Source organism: Microcaecilia unicolor, chromosome 8 (genome assembly GCF_901765095.1).
Source record: "Microcaecilia unicolor chromosome 8, aMicUni1.1, whole genome shotgun sequence".
NCBI classification, from domain to species: Eukaryota; Metazoa; Chordata; class Amphibia; order Gymnophiona; family Siphonopidae; genus Microcaecilia; species Microcaecilia unicolor.
In genome coordinates, this window is record NC_044038.1 from 118,432,355 (window position 1) to 118,457,799 (window position 25,445).

The following is a 25,445-nucleotide window of genomic DNA, read 5'->3' on the forward strand; positions in this document are numbered from 1 at the left end:
TGTGGTAACTGAACCTCTAGAAGTCGTGGCTTTGGATTTTACTGTTTAGACAAAGATACCAAAGGCATTGAAAATGCATTAGTCATAACTGATATGTTTACCCGATTCATGGTAGTAGTTCCTGCTAAAAATCAAACCGCCAGGAACACAGCTAAATTGTTCATTAAAAATTGGTTGAGTGTTTATGGTTGCCCAAAGAGAATCCATTCTGACCAAGGAAAATCATTTGAAGCGGAAATTATCAAGGAAATGTGTCAATGTTATGGGATAAAGAAGTCTCGTACAACTCCTTACCACCCTCAAGGGAACTCAAGGTGCGAAAGATTCAACAGAACCATGCATCATATATTAAGAACATTGAATGAAAATAAAAAGAAACGGTGGTCTGAGTACTTATATGAAGTTAACCAAGTTTACAATAGTTCTATATTGGGAAAAGAATCGCTACTTCCATTCGAAGAAATAATTTCAGATGAGGAACCAGAAATAAGACTAACAGAAGACTGGATAATACATCACAGAAATAAACGAGAAGCCATGGAGATGGCTCATTTGGCGTCTGAAAAGGCTGGAATGAAAACTAAAAAGTGTTATGATTCCAAAGCTCATCCTGTGACCTTGGAGGTTGGAAATTGGGCCCTGATAAAGAAACATGGATTCCGTGGACGCCATAAGTTAGAAGAAATCTGGGGTCGTGATCCTTATTGCATTGTGGACATTTTTGGCTCTGAAAAAAATGTTTTTAAACTGGAAAACAAGAATGGAAAAATTAGAGTAGTCCACCGAAATTTAGTTAAGTTAATTCACTTAACGGAGTTTGAGTGCAGTGACTGTCAAGATGACAATGTGTCAAATGATAGTAATTCTAGTTCACCCTCTGAAGAAAATGAGTTGGTTACAGAGAAACAAACTGGTCCCAATTGGTATGTTGTGACTACTGAAATCAGGTATCCAAATGTTCCCGAATTAGAAGCAGCTTTATCTGAAATATCGGAACAGCCAGATGTGCCCCAATTAAGATCTTCTGATAGAAGAAATAAAGGAAGATTACCAGAACATTTACAGAGAGATTATATTCTTAACTGAGAAATGTTATTGAATAGAAAGTGAAGAATATAAACTATTCTGGTAGCTCTAAAGAGTGAACAAGTGAAAATTTTTGAAAGAATCAATTTGATAAGAAAAGGAAAAATTGTAATGTGACAAATGTTGTTCTGTTGTGATTTATTTGAGATGGTGGAAATTTGTAAAGTTTTTGCTTGTGGCAAAACTTTTAAGAAACCAATGGCGAATGTAACCAGTTGTAGAAATTGGTTTAATGTGTTTACCTTACTGCTGAGAGAGCAGGGGGGGTTGCTAGAGGTGTCCTGAGTTGCTATGGAAATATTCAGCCAGGAGGACTCCTGCACAAGAGCAGTTGATACCATAGAGACTCCTGCACATGAGCAGAACATACCATAGAGATTTGCACTGACACCTAAGATTTTAAAAGTGCTAAAAATAAGTTTTAAAAGTATTTGCATTAAATCTAATTGCAGAATTTAGGTGTTAGGAGATGCTATGTACTCAAATTTGTTTAAATCATATGCAAATTAGTTCGTTTTTGGGAGGTTCTCATTTGCATATTTATGGATAAAAATTGTTAGAAATGTTTACAGCCTTAATGCTAGAGCATGACTCTGATCACAAATGTGGAGTTTGATCCAAAAACAAAGGGTTTATCTAGTGGTTTTGACTTAAGATTCCCATTAGAGTGTCTATGTTAATCTGCATTCAAATAGAGCTCTCTGATTGGCTGAGCAGCTCTTGTAAAAATTCTGCCCGGGAATAGAGCAGGGGAGAGCAACTGAAGATTTGACTGAGCCAGGACCTGCATTCTGTGAGCTCTGTGTGTAAGAATTGAAAGAAAGAATTGATAAAATTTGACTGATATATTAAAAGAGTGACTGATTTGGTTGAAAGTAAAACAGGAAATTGAGGAGAGGTTTGTACTAGATTTGAAAGTTTTAGTTCTCTCTCCTGAGGAAAGGATTGTGAGTTTCCAAGTTGATTTGGTCCTAATAGTAAGGATCAGAAATCATTAAACATTTAAGGAAAAAGATGTATTTCTGAAAGAGATTGGTTGAGATTTACAAGTTTGAGGTTTCTCTGCTGAGAGGGGAGTGGATCTATGAATGTGTGTGTGTGGATGAGATCCAGCAGTGGGCTTCAAGATCTCAGCAGCTTGGAAGAAACAAAAAGGGTTGCTTTTTAGATAGTCAGGGTAAAGTTATAATAAAGCTACTTAGGAAATTAGAACTGAGGAAATTCAATTTATTTTATTTTTTCATAGTTTAGCACTCAGTCCAGGTTCCAGTTTCAGGCAGGCTGATCTAAAAGACACACACACTGAAGGGAGGCAGTATTTCTCCTTTTATTTTATTTTTAGTTTAAGTTTAGGAAGAAGACAACTTTTAAAGGAGAGATCTCTTGAAGACTAAGTCTGCAACTGGAAGTTTCGTCTGCAATTGGAAGTTTCCTTCAGCTAAGTACAATTCACATTTTTTCTTAAACTCCTGTTTACCACACAAGTGAACTGAGATTTTACATGAAATACATCTAAGGAACATTCCTATTTTGAGTTGGAAATCTTTGGAGTGTTATACTGACTTGTAACTTGGTTAGGAGACTAAATGTTTGATTAGTAAAGAAAGTAGAGTGTATACTGGATCCAGTAGGGAATCAGCAGTTTTACTGATCTAATCCTGTACTATCTAACTTAAGAGTATTTCTTCCTGTTTACCAGAACAGTTAAATAATTTCATTCCACTTTAATAAATAATTTCTTGTTACATATATAAGGGAGTAGTATCTGGATTCATTGTAAATCAAATTGATTCCATTCACAGGAATTTATGTTCACCTTTATGCATTCATCCGGTATTATCTTTTAAGGATGATGTTTTATTCTATGTTCACTCTGTCTCTGGTGACCTGAGTACAGTTAGTTCCCTCGGCTGGCGTGATTATATATTAGAGGTATTTTGATACTGTGTGAAGTCTTACCACAGACGGGTGACATAGAGGTATGGGAGGATTCGCATACAGAAGGCCTGTCTCCCAATGTAGGAGAAAGGCATCTGACACTAGTCTGTCATGGGCCTGAAGTCTGGAACAGAACTGAGGGACCTTGTGATTGATCTGAGTGGCAAAAAGATCCACCGAGGGGGTGCCCTACACTCGGAAGATCTTGCAGACTACGCCCATGTTCAGTGACCACATAGTAACATAGTAACATATAACATAGTATATGACGACAGAAAAAGACCTGCACGGTCCATCCAGTCTGCCCAACAAGACAACTCATGTGTGCTACTTTTTGTGTATACCCTACTTTGATTTGTACCTATGCTCTTCAGGGCACAGACCGTATAAGTCTGCCCAGCACTATCCCTGCCTCCCAACCACCAGCCCCTCGTGAGGTTGCATTATCCTGCTGAACCTGTCGGCCAGACTGTTGTTTACACCTGCCAGATGTGGCTTGGAGAAACATGCCGTGACGGTGAGCACAAAGCCACATCTGGACGGCTTCCTGACACAGAGGGTCAGATCTGGTGCCCCCCTACTTGTTGGTGTAAAACATGGCAACCTGATTGTCTGTCTGAATTAAGATTACTTGGTTGGACAGCCGATCTCTGCAAGCCTTTAGAGCATTCCAGATCGCTCTTAAGTCCAGGAGGTTGATCTGCAGGCCTTTTTCCTGAAAGGACCAGGCTCCCTGAGTGTGGAGCCCATCTACATGAGCTCCCCACCCCAGGAGATGCATCCATTGTCAGCACTTTTCGTGGCTGAGGAACTTGGAGTGGTCATCCCATGGTCAAATTGGATCGAATCATCCACCACTGAAGAGAATTCTGAAAGCCGGTGGACAGTTGGATTACATCGTCTACATCCCTCGCAGCTTGAAACCACTGGGAAGCTAGCATCCATTGAGCTAATCTCATATGTAGACGTGCCATGGGCGTGACATGAAGCCATGTGCCACAGAAGTCTCAATATCTGCCGAGCCGTGATCTGCTGAGATGCTCAAACCATGGACACCAGGGATAGAAGGTTGTCCATCCTTGCCTCGGGAAGATAAGCTCGAGCTGTCTGAGTGTTCAACAGAGCTCCAATGAATTCCAATTTTTTTTATATATCTTGTTTATTACATAAGATTTTAATACATGCAAGCCTTACGAGATACATTTCTGTTTTTCTCCACAGCACGTAAAGAATTATCAAGTTATTTCCAAGTTCTTTTAAGGTTTACAAAACAACATTACTTGCAATACTAATCTACAAAGATGTAGAAATGTTATATATTTCTGATTCCCCCCCCCCCCCCTCTTCTATTTCCCTCCCCTTCCTCCCTCCCCCCCCCCCCCTTCTCTTCAGGAATTAAGCAGTCTGCTCCGAGCCACCGGAGTTAGAGTGTCCCAAAATGGGGCCCATGTTCGGCAAAATATGTCTCCTTTTTGTGAAGCAAGATCTTGTATACCTCTTCGCTCCAGAGAACACATATACATCATTGCGGCGCGCCACTGGTCCAGTGGGGGAGCCTCCAAGCCAAGCCAGTGTTGTAAAATTACTTTCTTCTCCATCAGTACCGCTCTTTGGAGAAAGGCTTTCATGCCCATCTTTGCTTGCCCCTTAATTACAAAGTCATCAAAAAGTTGCTTTGGGCCAGGGTACCACATGCTAGATACCTGTATTCCCACATAACTCCAGAACTTGCACACTCTCGGACAACTCCAAAACATGTGCCCTAAGTGCGCTTCTCCTGCCCCACATTTTTTATTTTTTTTTTATTTGAAAAGTAGTTTTATTTAGTCACATTGTTCCTAAATACATACACATAATCAGCTAACCGCTGTGCCACAAATAATAATAAAGAGAACTGCAATACAACCAATTGAAAACATAATGACTTTTCTCCCCCCCCCCCCCCCCCCCCCTTCATGGCTGAATACTCTGTACTGTGGTTGCAGTAGTCCATAAACGTTCCAAGTGTGCCCACTCTTCCGCTGCAGGGTCAAATCTACCCCTCCGTCTGTCCGTCAGCTGCTCAAGCCCCATTAAAGTTCGGAGCCTCGTTTTCCACTCTAGAACCGTAGGGCCCACTCTCTGCTTCCAATGGGCTGCTATTTCCAGTTTCGCAGCTGATAAGCTTAGTCTTTTTAGCCGCTTCTGCCATTTCTTGCCCCTTTTATTTCCCCACCCCAGTAAGCACCACTTAGGTTCTGCAGGAAATTGTGTGTCCAAAATAGAGGTCAGGTACAAAGTTATTTCTTCCCAAAAGGAACGTACTGGAGGGCAAGACCACCACACATGTATAAAACTCCCGATGTCATTATCACATCGCCAGCACCTGTCTGAAGCACCAGCATACATTCGTTTTAGCCTATCTGGCGTATAGTACCATCTGCTTAAAACTTTGAAGGCATTTTCCTTTATCAATACACACACAGAAGCCTTTTTTACCTCCATGCATATCCTTTCCCATTCCTTCACATTCAGTTCACAATGCAAATCGCCCTCCCAAGCCTTCATATAAGGTAATTTAGTCAGTGTGCTACCTCTCATATAATTATATAACCTTGAAATGCCTCTCCTCCCCACCTCCAGTGTAACCCAGATGTTTTCTAGGGGTTCCCGTTCCCTCGGGTCTGCACGCAACCACCCCTGTTTGCTCATATAATGTTTGACTTGCAAATATGCATAGTTATCAGACTCCCGCAGGTCAAACTTCCTTCTTAATGTCTCAAATGACCTTAGTGTACCATCTGACATTAAGTCTCGGAATCTCCGCAGGCCTTTTCTATACCATTCATGAAACGTACCCCCCGCTTCTCCAGCTGGGAACTCGACCTCATGAATAATATGAGCCAGTGTTGAGGTTTTAACTCCTTTTTTAAATTTGCGTTTCAGCACATCCCATGTATGTAACAGGTGCCCTATAAATGGGTTGTCCGTTCCCCCCCGGGAGGCGCACATCTTTCCCGATCCCCACAGTCCCCGTTCTAAATTACACCTAGGCTCCAATTGTTGCTCTAACCTCACTATTGGTGCCCTGTCCCCCTTGCTCCATTCCGCCACTTGTTTTAATTGTGCTGCTTGATAGTACCATGTAATGTTGGGCATCCCCCTCCCTCCTTCCTCCACTCCGCTCCACATAATTCGCTTAGATAGCCTCGCCCTTTTCTCTCCCCAAGCAAAATTTGACATATCAGATTGTAATCTGTTCAGGGTACCCGAGGGAATTTCCAATGGCAGCGTCTGGAAGAGGAATAGCAACCTAGGAAGTAGGTTCATCTTAATAACTGCTATTCTGCCCCACCATGAAAGCAGCCCATTTTTCCATCTACTTAAATCTGCTCTAAGTTCTCTAATCAAGGGAACATAATTAATTCCATATAAAGACCCAAGATCCCGCGGAAGCCTTATCCCAAGATAGCGAAAGCTCTCTCTGGCTTGCCTAAAGGAGAATCTGGTTAATATTCTCTTCAAATCTTGAGTGTGACCCGCAATACCCAACACCTCGGATTTGTCATAGTTAACTTTAAATCCAGATATTCCCCCAAATGCTCTGAGCTCCATACATATATAATGTAAGGTCTCTTCCGGGCGACTTACATAGAAAAGAATATCATCGGCGAATAATGCCACTTTATGCTCTTGAGCGCCCACCACAATCCCCTCAATGCTGACCGTCTCCCTAATCCTCTGCGCCAGCGGCTCAATTGCCAAAGCAAAGAGCAAGGGCGACAGGGGGCAGCCCTGACGTGTACCACGCTGTATCCGAAACTGATCAGAGTATCCCCCATTGACTTTTATACGAGCTTTTGGTGTTGCATACAGCCCCTTAAGCCATGTCAATACCCCTGGGCCAAACCCCATATGCTCCAACACCTCCCATAAATAATACCACTCCACCCGATCAAAGGCCTTTTCTGCATCTGTTGTTAAGAGTACAAAATCCCCACCTCGACGTTGGGCCTCCCATATTATGTTTAGAGATCTCCGTATATTATCCGCTACTTGCCTATGCGGGACAAAGCCTGATTGATCCTCGTGGATTAATTGGGGCAAATATTTATTAATCCGCTCCGCCATGGCCTTCGCCAATATTTTAATATCTATATTTATAAGAGATATAGGCCTATAGGATGCACACAGTGTGGGATCCCTCCCCTGTTTGGGAATCACCGAGATTCCCGCTTCATACATACTCCCCGACAACGCCCCTGATGTGAAGCACTCATTCCCTACCCTTAACAACAGCGGTCCTACTTCCTTGCTCATTAACTTGTAGAATTTAGCCGTGTACCCATCGAGTCCCGGCGCTTTCCCACCCTTTAATCCTCTAATAACTCTCTCTATCTCTTCTAATGATATGGGCTTGTCCAATAAGTCTCTTTGTGTCTCGGTTAATTTCCGCAACCCCAACCCGCTTAAATATTCTTTAATCCTTTCCCCGGATTCTCCACTTTCCTTAGTGTACAAAGCTTCGTAAAATTGGGCAAACCGATCCCTAAGCTCTTTATCTTGATATAATACTGTGTCCCCCTCACCCTTAAGTTTCATTATAGTATTGCCCACCCGTCGCCGGCGGAGGCAACGCGCCAACATCCTTCCAGATTTATTACTATATTCAAAAAACTTTTGCTGAACTAACTTTCTGTGGAAATCCAACTGTTTTATTTGAATGTGATGTAAATCAGCTCTACATTCCCTCAGTTCTGAAAGTATTTCCGGGCACTGACCACCCTGATGTTGGGCCTCTAGGGTCGCTAGTCTTTGTCTTACCTCAAGTTCCCGCTTTTGCCCCTCCCTTTTCCTTTGACTGCCTTTTTTTATCAAATGTCCTCTCACCACGGCCTTCAGAGCGTCCCAAAGCGTCCCCTCTGTCACATCCCCCGTGTCATTGTAAACTAAATATTCTTTTATCACCCTCCGAACTTCTTCACAGTCCTCTACTGAGTCAAGCAGAGATTCATTCAGTCTCCAAAAGGTATGACCTTTTTCTCTCCCCAAACCTCTCCAAGAAGCCCAAATAGGGGCGTGGTCCGATATATGAATACTCCCTATATTAGAGTCTCCAACCTCCCCCCAGATATTACGGGAGCCCCAAATTGCATCAATCCTAGTGTATGTTTGTTGGGCGTGCGAATAGAAGGTATATGTCCTCTGCCCGGGGTGCTGCAATCTCCAAACATCTATCAAATCCAGGTCCCTGACCATATTCAGTAATTTAGTCGTATTCGCCGAAACTCCACCCTTTTTCTTTCCCTTAGAGTGGTCTAGATCCGCTAAAGCCCAATTGAAGTCCCCTCCTAGAATCACTTCCCCCTCACAAAATTGGTTAACTCTAATCTTAATTTTTCAAAGAATGCACCTTGTCCTTCATTGGGTGCATATATATTAACTAATGTGATCTGTTGTTCATTAATCTTCCCCGTGACCGCAATACATCGTCCTTGGTTCTCTAGGAAGGTTTGCTCATGTACAAAAGGTACCCTTTCTTTAATATAAATTGCCAGACCTCCCTTTTTCCCCCCTCTAGGGTCTGTCAATATATAGTTCTGACCCAGGTTTTTATATTGAATAAGCCGTACATCTTTCCTTTGAATATGTGTCTCCTGCAACATAATAATGTCCCACTGCATTTTAAGTATCTCCCTACTTACAATACTTCTTTTTTCAGGTGTATTCAAGCCATTTACGTTCCATGAACCCACTGTGATCCCACCCTTTTTCCCCCCTCCCCTCCCCCCTCCCCCCTCCCCCCACCCCTTCCCCTCAACTGGCCGCTACCATAAGCTGCCAAATTACCCCTAAGAAAGTGTCGTCTCCTGGGGATCCCGACCCCCCTTATCTCCCCCTCTCAATCAGTACTACCCCCTCCCTCATTCATTCCTTATATATTCTATCTTCTTCATACTTCTATGAGCAAATAAACATTACCAACATGGTATCACTTACTACAGATGGTCCAATGACCAAACTTTACACACTGGCATTAGCCCCTTTACTTTGGTCCATTCAAGTGTCCGCTTGCTGCTCCAAGCCACGCTCCTTCCTCGCTTTGCTTATGCTGTTGCCCCTTTTCTTCTGCTGGAGCCATCTGCCTGGGCTTGAAATGTTCTCTCCATTGCCTTCCTTAGCAGAAACTCGTAGCTCCTCCGGAAGGTCTGTGCATCCCATGTTCTCCAGGATTTTCCTTGCTGCAACCGGATGTTGTATTTTCCTTGTCTGATTTCCCACCGTGACCATAAGACCATTAGGGAAAATCCATCTGTAGCGCAGACCAGCCTTTTGCAGATATCTCGTCACTTCGCGAAATTCCCGCCTCTTTTGTAAAGTAGATTTCGCCAGATCCTGGTAGATCTGAATTTTGTTGCATTGCCATTGTATGTCACCCAGGGTACGAGCTCTCCTCCAAATAGACTCCTTCACCTGGAAGTCATGGAAGCAGGCAATAATATCCCTGGGGTTCTCCCCCCGCTGCGGTCCCAGACTCCGGTGCGCTCGGTCAATTTTAATTTCAGTCTTGTCTGTACTTTCCTGGGGGTCTCTCCCTTGACTTAGAATAAAGTGGCAAATTTCCTCCACCACTTTCATAGCTTCCATGTATTTGGCCTCCTCAGGCACTCCTTTGAAACGCAGATTTCCCCTTCGAGAGCGGTTCTCTAGATCTTCCAGCCTGATCTCCATTTCCTCTCGCCTCTGTTTCTCCTCTTTGGTTATCTTTTCCAGACTCTGCACCCCCGCCTCAATCTCCTCCAGGCGTTCCTCAGTCTCACCCACGCGGTTACCAATGTCTTTTACCTCTTCACGAAGTTCTTTAACCGCCGCGTGAATACTATTTCTAGTATTGATCATCTCCGATTTCAACTCCTGGAACCATTTGATAATTTCGCTCCTCTCAAGTTCCACCTCTCTGCCGCTCCGTTCCTCGAGTTCATTATCTGACTCGGGGTCCTCCGGCGCCATTTTGTTTTCGCGCTGAGGCTGCGCTACCGGCGCTCTGCTTCCCGCTTTCGCCGATTCCGCCGTGAACTTAAATTTTGAAAGTTTCTTTCTTGCTGCCATATAGTCCGGTAAGTTCAACTCAACTTTTACGGGAATGAAATCCGTCTAATGTGGGGAATTAACTGCTATTTTCGGCGCGTCCCCGCGGAGCTCCAAATTTGAGCTACCGTTCACATCGGTGACGTCACTTCCTCCGCCCTCCTGCCCCACATTTTGTGCAATTGTCATTCTGTCTCAAGGTGGCACAGTACGCTCTCCGTGGGGACACATGGAGTCTTAATACAAACTTGTACTGTATTTCCCACCATCCGACACTTGCTGTTAGCTTATAAGTTCTGGCCAAACAGCTTTGCAGTTGCTCTGGTTGTATTTGTATTCCCAGTTCTGTATTCCATTTTTGTGTAACGTGTTCAAAGTCATATGGTTTCACCTGCTCTCTTAAATGAGCATGAAAATATTTTAAGGGAATACGCAACTGTGCATCAAGTTCGAGCATTGCATTAAACTGTTCCCAGGTTTCTATAGTCAAGCTCTGCTGTGGCAGAGAATGCACATAATGGCTAAGTTGCATGTAGGCAAAAACATCTCCCTCCCTTAGTTTAAATTCTCTGCACAGATCGGCTAAAGACCTAATAGTGCCCTGCTCCATTACTACCTGGCTTAAGTACTTTATTCCTTTGGTTGCCCACTCCTGAAATACCTTAGATGTGTCTCCCACCGGGAAATCTGGATTGCCTCTTATAGATAATAAAGGAGACACTTGCTTATTTAGGGAAAAATATTTACACAGCCACTGCCATGTTTGCCTCAAGGGTCGAAAAATGTGAGCAGTCATTCCCAAATGTGATACCTGCCCCGCCGATCCATGTAACCAGCTGGTAAAGTGTAGGGGTTCAAACTATCGTATCTCTGATTGGGTATGGGAGAAAAATTGTGTGTCACGAAACCAGTCTGAAATGTGTCTCATCTCACTGGCTATTGAAAAAAGGCGAAGGTCTAGCAAGCCCAGTCCCTCCCCCCCTGGCTCATGGTAGGGCTGCTCTAGCATAAGTAAGTCATGTCCTTTTCCCCCGCCATATAAAAGCATTCAACTGCCCCTGCAACCATTTCTCATCTTTATGTTGCAAAAACAGTGGCAAGGTTTGATACACATATATCCACACCGGGAAAAGGATCATGTTATACATGGCAGCCCTTCCCATTAAGGAAAGAGGAAGGTCCTGCCAGGCCGGCAGGGCTTTTGCCACCTTCCTCTTCAATTGCTCCATATTTCGAGCGTATAATGTAGTTGAATCTACTGGAATCTTTATCCCCAAGTAGGTCACCTCCTCCTGTGCCCAGTGCAAAGGGAACAGTCCCTCCCAATTTAATTTAATCTCTGGGCTTGATGGAAGAGCCACTGATTTTAAATAGTTTAAGGTAAACCCAGAGTACACACCAAACTCATCCATGGTTGAAAGTAACCACGGGAGTGACGTCTGTGGGTGTGTCAGGGTCGCAAACAAATCGTCCGCAAATGCTAAAAGTTTTACAGATTTACCTGGCAGGTGCACTCCCACAATATCCGGGTCCAGCTCAACCGTGCGCAATAAGGGTTCCAGGTATATCAAAAATAATAGAGGGGAAAGAGGGCAGCCCTGCCTAGTGCCAACCTGAATTTTCAATGGGGGTGATTTAAGATCATTTACTAGGAGTCTAGCTGTAGGGTCCTTGTACAGTGCTTTTAAGGTCTCTAAGAACCAGCCTTCCACTCCCACATATGAAAGGACTTGAAACAAATATTCTCATTTCACCTTATCAAACGCCTTTTCGGCATCTAGGCTGACTAATAGTAATTCCGCCTCCCTATCCTGACAGTGAGCTATTGACAATAGCACTTTACGCACATTTAATACGGAGTGCCTTTTCCGTACAAAGCCCACTTGTTGCTCCCCTATCAATAAACTCATACTAGGTGCCAAGCGATCTGCCAGTATTCTTGCTAAGATCTTGGTGTCCACATTAATTAATGAAATGAGTCTATACAATTCGGCTCTGTCACTGGGCTTACCCAGTTTGGGTATCAATGTGATCAATGCCTCATTTTCTCTAGGTGAGAAAAACTCCCTTTGCACCACCGCTTCGTGATATTCAATAAGGTACGGGCAAAACTGAGCCGGCAATATTTTAAAATATTCAGCCGAGAACCCATCTGGACCGGGAGACGACCCCAATGATAAAGATTTAATGACCTTCTGGATTTCCTGAGCTTGTAAGGGCACCATCAGTTTTTCCCTAACAGCTAGTGGAGGCGTGGAAGTCCCGCGTCTTCCAAGTAGTCATCAACCCTCATGCCTAAGTCCTCACCCTCTTCCCTGTATAATTTGGAAAAATAATCATGCAGCGCCTGTACTATCCCTTCTGGGCTACACACACAGGGACCACTGGAAGGTCTAATAGATGTAATCAGGTTCTTTTGTGTTCTGGTGCGTGCGATCTGCGCTAACAGTCTCCCTGGTTTATTCCCATAACAGTGGAATTTCATGCGCCTCGCCATTAATCTTTTTTGCGTTTGCTCATGTATCAGGGAGTTAAGCGCTACACTGGCTGCTGACCAATTATCTCGATTCTCTGGCGTAGGTTGCTGGATGTATCTGCGCTTGGCCTGTTTCAATGCACCCTCTAATTTTATGATACCTTTAGCCAGTCTCTTCGCCCGAATAGTCATATAGACTATTATCTCCCCCCGTAACACAGCCTTTGAAGCCTCCCAAAAACTCATGGGGGAATCACATGAATCTGCATTATTTGCCACATACTGGTCCCATTGGCGCCCAATATAGGTAATAAAATCTGGGTCTTTGTATAAATAAGCTGGAAATCTCCAAAAATATCCCAACTCCCCTGGTGAGGTAAATGTCAGTTGAGCCCATATTAGTATATGGTCTGATATTTCCAGCGGTCCTATCTCCGCCTGGGCAACTCTAAAAAAGAGGGATTGATGAAGCAATGTATAGTCCAGGCGAGACCAGGATTGGTGCACCCTCGACTGGTGTGTATAATCTATTGTTGTTGGGTGTAATAAATGCCAAGGGTCCACCAACCCCAGATGCTGACATAATGTTGACAATCCCCCCTCCCCTCCCATCCCGCTCCCTGATCTGTCTACTACCGGGTCCACAACTTGATTAAAATCACCCGCCCACACCCAAGGAGCATCAGCATGTTGTAAACCCAATGAGACAAGGGATTGAAAGAAAGAGAGGGAGGGAGGGGGAATTCGGAGCATACACAGCACATAAATAAAAGCTTTGTCCATACATGGTCAAACGTATTAACACCACCCTGCCCTCCTGATCCTTATAAACCAACTTGGAGTCACATGAAAGCCCTTTTTTGATCAAGATGGCCACTCCACCTCTCTTAGTTCCAGAGGAGGAGTAGTAACAGTTCCTCACCCATTGTTGTTTCAATTTCTCATGTTCCCCATCAGTTAACTTTGTTTCCTGTATACAAGCTATCGAAACCTTGTGATGTTTTAACTGTGCCAATATCTTGGATCTCTTTATCGGGGAGGAGATTCCGGAGACATTCCAAGATATCAACCTCAACTGAAACTTATGCACTTAGCAGGGCAATAATATCATCAAGGCTAAAGCTTCTCACTATTTTCCCCGGGAGCCCAGCCCTTCTCCCCGGGAATTTCCCAACCCCGATGGCTCTATACAACATTCTGCAAATATCATTCAACTGTGCCACTACCTTTCCCTGAAGAGCTACCACCCCCCCACGAGCCCCCCTATACCCCCCTCCCCCCTATATCCCACCCTCTGCCCCCCCTGGCTTTATGGAATCTGCCCTTTAACATCGGGTAAGGGTCACTTTCATGCTTAAGACCCCACCGCTCTCAGATCCTAACAGATAATCAACAAACCTAGCACATAAACTGTCAAACTGTTAAATCACCTCTCATCACAATTTGGTCCTCTTTACTTGAGATCGTTATTGTCCAGTGTTCCCTCAGCCCTCTTCCTCCTTCGCCCCGCTCTGGTTACTCTCCAAGTCACACACAAAAGCTGCTGCTTCAGTCGCGTTGTCAAAAGATTTCCATACTCCATTTCGCTTGATCTTCAAGATCGCCGGGTAGATCAACATGAATTGTGCTTGCTGCTCGTGCAGGCGCTGGCACAGGGGGTTGAATTGCTTTCTCTTTTCCTGCAGTGGAGCCGAAAAATCCTGAAAAATGCGGATGAGGTGGCCTTCATATTGTGTTGTTTCCCTTTTCATTCTATAGCCGCGCAGGATCTCCGCCTTATGTAGGTCAGTGGCGTAGCCACCGGTGGGCCTGGGTGGGCCGGGGCCCACCCACTTAGGGCTCAGGCCCACCCAACAGTAGCACATGTTTAGCAGTAGCTGATGGGGATTCCAAGCTGTACCAGCTGAAGACTTCCCCCTGATGGTAATGAAAATGGTGTGCTCCACGATACTGGCACCTGCGAATGCTCTGTTTCAGCGTATGCCTGCTGCAGACTGTCAAGGTGGAGAGAAGCATTTTCCCACCAGCTTAGATATTTTTTTGGGGGGGAGGGGGAGAACACTTGTTGCCCACCCTCTTCTTGCCTAGGCCCACCCAAAATCTGCTGTCTGGCTACGCCCCTGAGTAGGTAACTATGGACTTTTAATACTACCGCTCGCGGAGACCGGCGGCCATCTTGCAGTCGTCCCACGTGGTGGGCCCTCTCCAAACATAATGGCTCTACACTGTCGGAAAGTGCAAATTCAGATTTTAACCATGTCTCCAGTGTTGATGTAAGTATGCGGTCTCCTCCGGCAATCCTATTACACACGTTGGATCTGCGAGACCTGTTCTCCAGGTCATCGAGTTTTGCAGATAGTTTCTCTATTGTAGAAGCCAACGTTTTGACCTGCTGTGTGGCGTGAGTAACTGTGTCCTCCAGGTCAGACACTCGGCGCTCCAACTCGCCGGTCCGCTGAGTGGTCTCCGTCAGCAGCAATTCTAGATTCGCTACCTGCGTGGATAGACAGTCTAACTTTGTTTAGAGTGCCTGCCCCACTGCTTGCTGCTTCGGTTATCTGCTGCAGCTGTTCTGAGGTAAATGCAGGGCCCTCGCGCTTCTGCTGTTCCTCCTCACCATCAACCACATACGCGTTTTCTTTTTTTAACTCCCCTTCTGGGCATGATTTTTGCTTGTGTTTTCACAAATCTGTCCATTAGCGATTTCCTCATTGTCACGTTAGTGCTGAGGATTTCAAAATCCACTTTTACCAGGTTTGCTTAATAAAAGAGAGCGTTGGGGCCTAAGAGAGCACGGAATCATGTCTTCCCCTCTCTAGCGCATCACGTGACCCCCCAATGAATTCCAATTTTTAAACTGGGGTGAGATGGGACTTGGGATAATTTATGATGAACCCCAGTAGCTCTAGCACCCGAATAGTCATTCGCATGGACTCCAGAGCACCGTTCTTCGAGGTGCTCTTCACCAGCAAATCGTCAAGATAAGGAAACACATGCACTCCCAGTCTGCATAGCGACGTTGCAACTACAGCTAGGCATTTGGTAAACACTCCTGGGCGCAGATGCCAGGCCAAAAGGCAGTACACAGTACTGAAAGTGCTGTGTTTCCAGCCGAAATCGAAGATACTTCCTGTGAGCTGGAAGTATCGAGATGTGTGTGTAAGCATCCTTTAAGTCCAGAGTGCATAGCCAATCATTTTCCTGAATCATGGGAAGAAGGGTGCCTAGGGAAACCATCCTGAACTTTTCTCGAACAAGAAATTTGTTCAGGGCCCTTAGGTCTAGGATGGGACGCATCCCCCCTGTTTTTGTTTGCACAAGGAAGTACCTGGAATAGAATCCCAGCCCTTCTTCCCCTGGTGGAACGGGTTCGACCGCATTGGCCTGTAGAAGGGCGGAGAGTTCCTCTGCAAGTACCTGCTTGTGCTGGGAGCTGTAGGACTGAGCTCCCAGTGGGCAATTTGGAGGGCTTGGATTCCAGATTAAGGGTGTATCCTATCCGGACAATCTGAAGAAGCCACCGGTTGGAAGTTATAAGAGGCCACCTTTGGTGAAAAAACATTAACCTCCCCGCAACCGGCAAGTCATTCGGTACGGACACATTTACTGAGGCTATGCTGAACTGGAGCCAGTCAAAAGCCCGTCCTTTGCTTTTGCTGGGGAGCCACGGTAGCCTTAGGCGCACACTGTTGACAAGAATGAGCGCGCTGGGACTGAGCCTGGGCAGGCTGCCGAGAAGCAGGAGTGTACCTACGCCTAGCATAGGAATAGGGAGCACTCCTCTTCCCTTGTAAATAATTGCGTGTTCCCACTACATGATTAATTACTCTGAACTCGTATCTTACCAGACTGTTTTACATAGTCTGATCACTCAGAGACTCCATAATCAGAAGGGCACACTGGGATACAAGAAGATAGTTTATTAGCATCTCACCAAAGGCAGTACAGGCAATTAGGCATTCATATCTGGAACACGGTGGAACAGAGCTTCGCGACACACAGCAGGTGCAGTCTGTCTTCTCTCTTCTGCCTTCTGCTCCGATACTCTAGCAGACTGCCTTTTTATACATTTCTTGTATCATTCATTCCTATGGACCCTAACTTTCTCACCAGCAGTCTTTGGCCATTATCGGTTGATAACAATGACTTCACATGTTTCCAAGCTCTAAGTATCAACAAATGATGTGACATGCTTCAGCCCCCCCCCCCCCCCCCCCCCCCCCCGGCTTGCCCTACTTGCACCTGACCCACTACTATCTGCTTTTAGCCAAAACATCCTTGCCCATGTCTTCTTGCTAGTGCCAATCCAGCTGTTGTTTATAGAGCAGATTCCCCCTCCTTCTGTCTGCTCTTAATTACCTCATTCTGCTTTTATTACAGTGAAATGTCTTATGGTTTTTAGAGGCCTAGCTCTTAGCTGTAAGCCTGAGCCCTTTGCCTGTATTTCACTGAAAGCAAGTGACAGCATATTTCTACACCCTCCAAAAAACCTCCTAGATGAGGAGGTAGAAGCAGAAGACGCCCGGCGGGAGAGAGAATCCATAGCATCATTACACTTGTTGAGCTGGTCAGCTAGATTCTCTACTTTTTCACCAAAAACATTATCTCCCTGGCAAGGAACATCCACCATCCACTGCTGGACCGAATGATCCAGGTCAGAGACACGCAGCCATGAGAGTCTGTGCATCACTATACCTTGGGCAGCAATCCTGGATGCTACATCAAAAGTGTTGAACGTACCCCTGGCCAGGAATTTTCGACACGCCTTCTGCTGCCTGACCACCTGGCGAAAAGGCTCGGCCTGCTCCGGAGGGAGTGCATTGACCAAGCTCGATAGTTGCCTTATTGAGTCCAGCAAGTGCACGCTCGTGAAGAGCTGGTATGTCTGGATTTTGGCAGCGAGCATAGCAGCCTGACACGCCTTCCTCTCAAAAGAGTCCAAGGTTCTAGATTCTCTGTCTGGGGGCGCCAAGGCATAGTCCCTAGTGCTCTTGGCTCTTTTGAGGGTGGAGTCCACCACCATGGAATTGTGAGGTAGCTGAGACCTCATCAATCCAGGCTCACCGTGGATCCAATATTGGGATTCAGTTTTCTTCGGGATCACGGGATTAGACAGAGGGAACAACGAGTTTCGCATAAGGACTTCCTTCAGTACATTATGCAAAGGAGCCGTTGCAGCCTCTCTAGATGGAGAAGGATAATCCAGGACCTCGAGCATCTCTGCCCTGGGCTCATCCCCAACCTCCATAGGGAAGGGAATAGCCACAGCCATTTCCCAGACAAAGGAGGTAAAGGATGGACTCTCCGCTGGAGAAAGTCTCCTTTCTAGTGGAGGGAAAGGTTCAGAGGGATTCCCTTAGGACTCGTCAGAAGAAAAGTACCTGGGATCCTCCTCTTCCTTCCACGAACACTCATCTTCAGTATCGGACAAGACATCCTTCAGAGCAGTCCAAAACTGAGCCTGCCTCGACGCCAAGGAACGACGTCCTCGATGGTGGTGCCGAGAAGTTGACGCCCGCCTGGACTCCGGTGAAGCTTCCTCCACCAAAATCGAAGGGGGGGTCGACCTGGGTGGCAGCTGACGCCGATGCCGCAGGGGGCACTGAGGTCGGGGACCCCACCACAGGCGAAGGGCCAGATGCTGCTGCAGCAGACAGTACAGAAGGCGCAAGCACCCCCGACACCGAAGCAGACTGGCGTAGCAATCCTTCCAGAAGTTCTGGAAGCAGGGCCCTAATGCGCTCGTCGAGAGCCGCCATCAGACAAAGCTGCAGGGTCGGTAAAGGAGCCGGTTGCAGAATCTGTCGAGGCTCAGGAGTAGGTACCGGGCTGCCAGGAGACCGATGCATCGGCACCTCCTGAATAGAGGGGGAGCGATCCTCTCAGCGCCGACACTTCTCGGGTGCTGAATCCTTCGATGCCCCAGAGCTCCTGGCACCGTGTGTCAAAGGAGAACGATGACGGTGCTTCTTCACCTTCGCTTGACGCCCATCATCGAGACTTCTCAGTACCGATGAGGACATGGAATCCTCACGCCTCCTCGGGGCCAGGTCCGACGAAGGTTGGTCCCAGGGGGCCTGCGTAACAGGAGGCCTCGAGGTAGGTGGAGACCCACTCGATGCCTCACTGCTCCCAGCGCGAGTTGGTCTCTCAGCAGCCACTACCTCTCTCCCCGACGTCGATGTTCCTTTTGATGTTGACGCCGACGACCTCGGTACCGATGTCAATGCCGACATCAAAGGACCAGACTGAGCCCCAAAAAGCTTCTCTCGTTGGGCTTCTCGAGACGCTTGGGTCCGTTTCTTCATACGAAAACACAGACTACAAGCGGCTGGGCTATGGTCGGGCCCAAGGCACTGGATACACCAGGCATGGGTATCGGTACCTGAGATGGTTCGGTTGCACCGAGTACAACGTTTGAAGCTGCTGGGTGTCTTCGATGACATGGAAGGAAAAACGGCTGCGGTGAAATCAAAAGACGTGATTGTGCCTGTTAAAAGAAAAAAGGGCACAAAAAGAAGGGAACAACTCGACCGAGCAGCCTAAGCCGGCCGTGTCGAAAACAAAGGTAACTTTAAAGGAGCAAAAATAAAGAAAACTACGGGAAGTTTTTTTTTTTAACTGTAAAATTTCTAAGAAAAGGAAAAGAAAATAAGGCAAAAGCCACAAAACGAATAAGACTCTTTCCCGGGCCTGAGAGGAGCAGAGCAAAAAACTCGACCACACCTCAATGTGGAGAAAAAAATAACTGAGGAACGCGTTCACGCGACGGGTGGGAAATCGGTCCGCGCATGCGCGGTGCACGCTGCACGCGTGCCAGAAGACTCTAGCAAGACTTTTTTTATATTTTGCTTGCAAAATGCTGATTCCCGGGCTGATGCGGACGTCGACCCACATGTGAGAACAAGCAGCCTGCTTGTCCTCGGAGAAACCCAAATAGTAACATCCCATGCTATCGATCCCAGGGTAAGCAATAGCTAATTTTTGTTAATGGCTGCAAGCTAATGGCAATATAGCGCATTGTCATTAATTGGAAATATGGATCATCATCCATTTTCTGGCCAAAATAAAAATGGCCTTAGCGCAACAAAGACCTGTGTAAGGGCACGCTGAGGCCACTTTTTAACACAACTTAGTAGAAGGACCCAGGGGCGTATCTGGAATCCGGCGGTAGGGGGGGCCAGAGCCAGAGAGGGGGGGCACATTTTTGCCTCCCCCCCCCCCCGCCGCTGCCGCCGCCGCCGCCTCCTCTCTCCACCCCCTCCCCGCCGTCAACCCTCCCCCGCTGCTTACTTTTGCTGGCGGGGTCCGACCCGCAATCTCCATATTTCGGCTTCCTCCGTGGCCATGTGCTTCCAGGAAGTAACGCTGCAGCGCTGATTCGTTGAATCTAGTTCGGCGTCTGACGTGCTGGGACGTCAGACGCCGAACTGGATTCAACGAATCAGCGCTGCAGCGTTACTTCCTGGAAGCACATGGCCACGGAGGAAGCCGAAATATGGAGATTGCGGGTCGGACCCCGCCAGCAAAAGTAAGCAGCGGGGGAGGGTTGACGGCGGGGAGGGGGGCCAGGGCGAAATCTGCGGGGGCCCAGGCCCCTGTGGCCCCACGCAGATACGCCCCTGGAAGGACCCCTTAGTAACTTGATTGTCTTTTGCTATTTATAGTTAAGGCATGCACAATGTATCAATTGTTAAAAATAAAAATGCATCATAAAAATTCTTTAAAAATAATATATGCGCAATTCATACAAAAGAAACAAAGGTACAAAAAGGAGATAGCATGACAAATAATTAACAGTTGAACATAACACAGGGCGTAGGAGACAACACTCTTCGTGTGCAGAATCACAGAAACAAAAGACAACATGGTGCCTAAAACAAGTGAACATACATACAAAGAAAGGAAAAGATCAGAAGATGATCACAGAAGAGTAAGGAGAAAATCTGCCTGCCATCCTCCCACAATTTTCTGTGCTGGGTCCCTAAAAATTAAAAAGTAGTCAGCAACAGGCTCCATTAGGATCTTTTAATTAGAGTAAAGCCTAAAAAAAAAGAAAAGGAACAGCATGCACTTCACCAAGAGATATAAATGCCTACATTACATTTCCTCTCACTGAAGAAACATGCATACATATCCAAACCCCTGAGAAAGAAACAAACACTTACCAAAAGCAGCCACAGTCAGAGGCTCTGTCTGATTCATATATGTTGGGGACACTGGAATATTATTTTGGGGAATACCTGTGAAGTCAAATTTTCTGGTTTTAAATTCAAGTTCTTGTAAGTCAAAATTATTTCTATGCATGTGGAGACAGCAAGAGGATCCTCAGTACACAAATGTGATGATGGTATGACTGCTATTATTTGGTGTCTAATGATAAGAATATAGAAACAATGATAAGAATATAGAAACAAAGAGGAAATTGATGGCGTTGAAAGTGCCCAAGAGAGTAGGAGTGTGCATTGGAAAAGGTTTTGTACTGTGTAAGAGATTCTTGCTGTTTCTTTGAATGGTTATGCTTTACGAAGATTAATATACTCTATTATTTAAGTGCACTGTTAGTATTTGCTACATACCTACAGTTGTAAAATTTAAATAAACTTTGAAATGTTGCCATCCAGCCTTGTTCACATTCACACTTTTTTAGGGGGGAGAGATTCAGTTCCGGGGAGGAAAGGAGGGAAATCTCACCCTGTAATACCCTTCTTCCTCAGCTGGAGGCACCAGAAGGAAGTACAAAGTGATACATACCACTACTACTACTTATCATTTCTAAAGCGCTACTAGACGTACGCAGCGCTGTACACTTGAACATGAAGAGACAGTCCCTGCTCGACAGAGCTTACAATCTAATTAGGACAGACAAACAGGACAAACAAGAGATAAGGGAATATTAAAGTGAGGATGATAAAATAAGGGTTCTGAACAAGTGAATAAGGGTTAGGAGTTAAAAGCTGCATCAAAAAGGTGGGCTTTTAGCTTAGATTTGGCCAGAGATGGAGCTTGACGTACCGGCTCAGGAAGTCTATTCCAGGCATATGGTGCAGCAAGATAAAAGGAGCGGAGTCTGGAGTTAACAGTGGAGGAGAAGGGTGCAGATAAGAGAGATTTACCCAGTGAACGGAGTTCCCGAGGAGGAATGTAGGGCGAGATGAGAGTGGAGAGATACTGAGGAACTGCAGAGTGAATGCACTTACAGGTCAATAAGAGGAGTTTGAACTGTATGCGGAAACGGATAGGAAGCCAGTGAAGTGACTTGAGGAGAGGGCTAATATAAGCATAACGACACTGGCGGAATATTAGTCGTGCAGCAGAATTCTGAACAGATTGGAGATGGCTAAGTGGGAGACCTGTGAGAAGCAAGTTGCAATAGTCTAAGCGAGAGGTGATGAGAGTGTGGATGAAGGTTCTGGTAGTGTGCTCAGAAAGGAAAGGGTGAATTTTGCTGATATTATAGAGAAAGAAACGACAGGTTTTAGCAGTCTGCTGAATATGTGCAGAAAAGGAGAGGGAGGAAAAGATGACCCCAAGGTTACGAGCTGATGAGACAGGAAGGATGAGATTGTTATCCACAGAAATAGAGAATGGGGGAGGAGGAGAGGTTGGTTTAGGGGGAAAGATGAGAAGCTTAGTCTTGGTCATGTTTAGTTTCAGATGGTGCTGAGACATCCAGGCAGCAATGTCAGACAGGCAGGCTGATACTTTGGCCTGGATTTCGGATGAGATTTCTGGTGTGGAGAGGTAGATCTGGGAGTCATCAGCGTAAAGATGATACTGAAAACCATGGGATGAGATCAGAGTACCAAGGGAAGAAGTATAGATGGAGAAAAGAAGAGGTCCCAGGACGGATTCCTGAGGTACACCAACTGACAGTGGGATAGAAGTAGAGGAGAATCCACTAGAGTATACACTAAAGGTACGCTGGGAGAGATAAGAAGAAAACCAAGAAAGAACAGAGCCCTGAAATCCAAGTGAAGACAGCGTATCAAGGTGTAGGCTGTGATCAACAGTGTCAAAAGCAGCAGATAGATCGAGAAGGATGAGGATAGAATAGAGACCTTTGGATCTGGCCAGGAACAGATCATTGGAGACTTTAGCAAGCACTGTTGTTTCAGTTGAATGAAGGGGGCGAAAGCCAGATTGAAGTGGATCAAGAACAGCTTGAGATGAAAGAAAGTCAAGGCAACGGCGATGAACAGCACGTTCAAGTATCTTGGATAGGAAAGGGAGGAGGGAGATGGGGCGGACAGATAGGGTCAAATTAAGGTTTTTTAAGGAGTGGTGTGACTATGGCATGTTTGAAGGCATCAGGAACTGTCGCAGTGGACAGTGAAAGATTGAGGATAAGACAGGTAAAAGGGATGACAGTAGGAGAGATATTGTGAAGTAGATGGGTGGGAATAGGATCAGAGGAACAGGTAGTTAGTTTTGAGGAGGAAAGAAGATGTGTAGTTTCCTCTTCAGTGATTTCAGAAAAGGAAGAAAAGGAGGCAGGGGTTGGAGGGTTGAGATAATGGACTAAGGGAAGGAGAGTTGGAGGTGACCTGGTTGAGAATTCAAGTTTAATCTTGTGAACCTTATCATGAAAGAACTCAGCCAGAGTCTGGGGAGAAAGTGAAGGGGGAGTTGGAGGTGAAGGCACTTTGAGGAGAGAGTTCAGTGTGGCAAGGAGACGTCAAGAGTTTGAGCCAAGAGAATTTGTCAACTGGATGTAATAATCCTGTTTGGCAAGTAAAAGAGCAGACTGGAAGGAGGTCAGCAAGAATTTGAAACGTATGAAGTCAGCATGGGCACGGGATTTCAGCCAAAGGCGTTCTGCAGAGCGGGCACAGAAACGTAGGTAGCGGATTCTAGAGGTCATCCAAGGCTGGGGTTTGGTACCTTTTACAGAACGGGGAATGGGAGGAGCGAGAGTATCCAGAGCAGAGGACAGAGTAGTATTATAGGAAGAGACAGCCTCATTGACAGACTTGGATAACATAGTGGTAGAGAGGAGATTTGAAACATTGGAGGAGAGAGTAGAAGGGTCAATAGCCTGAAGATTCCTAAATGTATTGGTTAAGGTTGGACGGTGGAGGGTGTTTAAGTGTGAAAGTTATCAAATGATGGTCAGAGAGGGGAAGAGTTGAGGCACAGAAACTGGAGAGTGAGCAGTTTGAGAAGAAGATAAGATTAAGACAGTGGCCATTCTGGTGAGTGGGGGCAGTGGAGCACAGTTGAAGATTGAAAGAGGATGTTAAAGCAAGGAACTGGAAAGCATAAGAGTCAGAGGGATCATTAGCATGAATGTTAAAATCCCCAAGCATGAGGGAAGTTGATGAAGGTTCAAGAAAGGAAAGCCAAGCATCAAAGTCAGTGAGAAAGGAAGAAAGGGACTTATCAGGGGGTCGATAAACGACTGCTACTCGGAGAGGCAGAGGAGCAAATAGACGGATGGAGTAGACTTCGAAGGAAGAAAAACAGTGAGACTGAGGTAGAAGAAGAGGTTGAAATCTACAAGAGGGTGAAAGTAGTAGCCTGATACCACCTCCGCAGCCAACCGGGCGAGGAGTATGGGAGAAAAGATAACCTCCGTGGCATAGGGCCACGACTGAAGCAGAGTCTTCAGGGTAAAGCCAAGTTTCAGTTAGGGCAAGCAGATGGAGAGTACGAGAGATAAAGAGGTCATGGATGTAGGAAAGTTTGTTACAGACAGAGTGGGCATTCCACAGAGCGTAAGAGAAAGGCAGGGAAGGAGGGGGGAGGAGGGGGAGGAGAGGAACACCTTTATCCACATGTTTGTTCACCCCCTTCAAAGAAATGTAATAGATTGGTGAGGCACAATTTCCCTTCACTAAATCCATGTTGGCTTTATCTCATTAATCCATACTTTTGAATATGTTCTGTAATTTTGTTCTTTATAATAGTCTCTACCATGTGGGAAAGAGGAACCCAAACTATAGCTATGTGATGCAAGGTTCCACATTAGGACTCACCACCACCGGTAAGTCTGACATTGGTGTTGGGCAAAATGATAGTGACTATTATAAAGAACAAAATTACAGAGTATATTCAAAAGCATGGATTAATGAGACAAAGCCAAAATGGATTTAGTACAGGGAAATCTTGTCTCACTAATTTCTTTGAAGGGGCTGAACAAACATGTGGATAAAGGTAAGACGGTCGATATTATATATCTGGATTTTCAAAAGGCATTTGACAAGGTACCTCATGAAAAACTCCAGAGGAGATTGCATTGGAGGAAAAAACACATAGGAACATTTTTTTAGGTATATTAAAGCAAGAAGCCGGCAAAAGAATCGGTTGGCCCACTAGATGACCGAGGGATAAAAGGGGTGCTCAGGGAAGACAAAGCCATAGCGAAGAGATTAAATGAATTCTTTGCTTCGGTCTTCACCGAGGAAGATTTGGGAGAGATACCGGTGCCAGAAATGGTATTCAAAGCTGACGAGTCAGAGAAACTGAATGAAATCTCTATAAATCTGGCGCAATTTGACAAACTGAAGAGTAGCAAATCTCCTGGACCGGATGCTATTCATCCCAGAGTACTGATAGAATTGAAAATTAACTTGAGGAACTATTGTTAGTAATATGTAATTTATCTTTAAATCAAGTATGGTTCTGAAAGATTGGAGGGTGGCCAATGTAACCAAGATTTTTAAAAAAGGTTCCAGAAGAGATCCAGGAAATTATAGACTGTTGTACTGTCGGTACTGGGCAAAATGGTAGAGACTATTATAAAGAACAAAATTACAGAACATATTCAAAAGTATGGATTAATGAGATAAAGCCAACATGGATTTAGTGAAGGGAAATTGTGCCTCACCAATCTATTACATTTCTTTGAAGGGGGTGAGCAAACATGTGGATAAAG

General features: G+C 45.5%; 1 protein-coding gene across 5 annotated transcripts in view; it reads right to left on the minus strand.

The window, feature by feature from the left end:
• The window catches only part of ECSCR (endothelial cell surface expressed chemotaxis and apoptosis regulator), a 556,224-nt gene that overhangs the window by 232,127 nt on the left and 298,652 nt on the right, over nt 1-25,445 (minus strand). For 4 of the 5 annotated variants that reach the window (XM_030211784.1, XM_030211783.1, XM_030211782.1 and 1 more), the window contains one exon: nt 20,737-20,811. The exons of the other annotated variant lie outside the window; for it this stretch is intronic. In XM_030211784.1, coding sequence (XP_030067644.1) covers nt 20,737-20,811 — 75 coding nt within the window. The remainder of the gene's footprint in view (nt 1-20,736; nt 20,812-25,445) is intronic. 5 annotated transcript variants of the gene reach the window in all.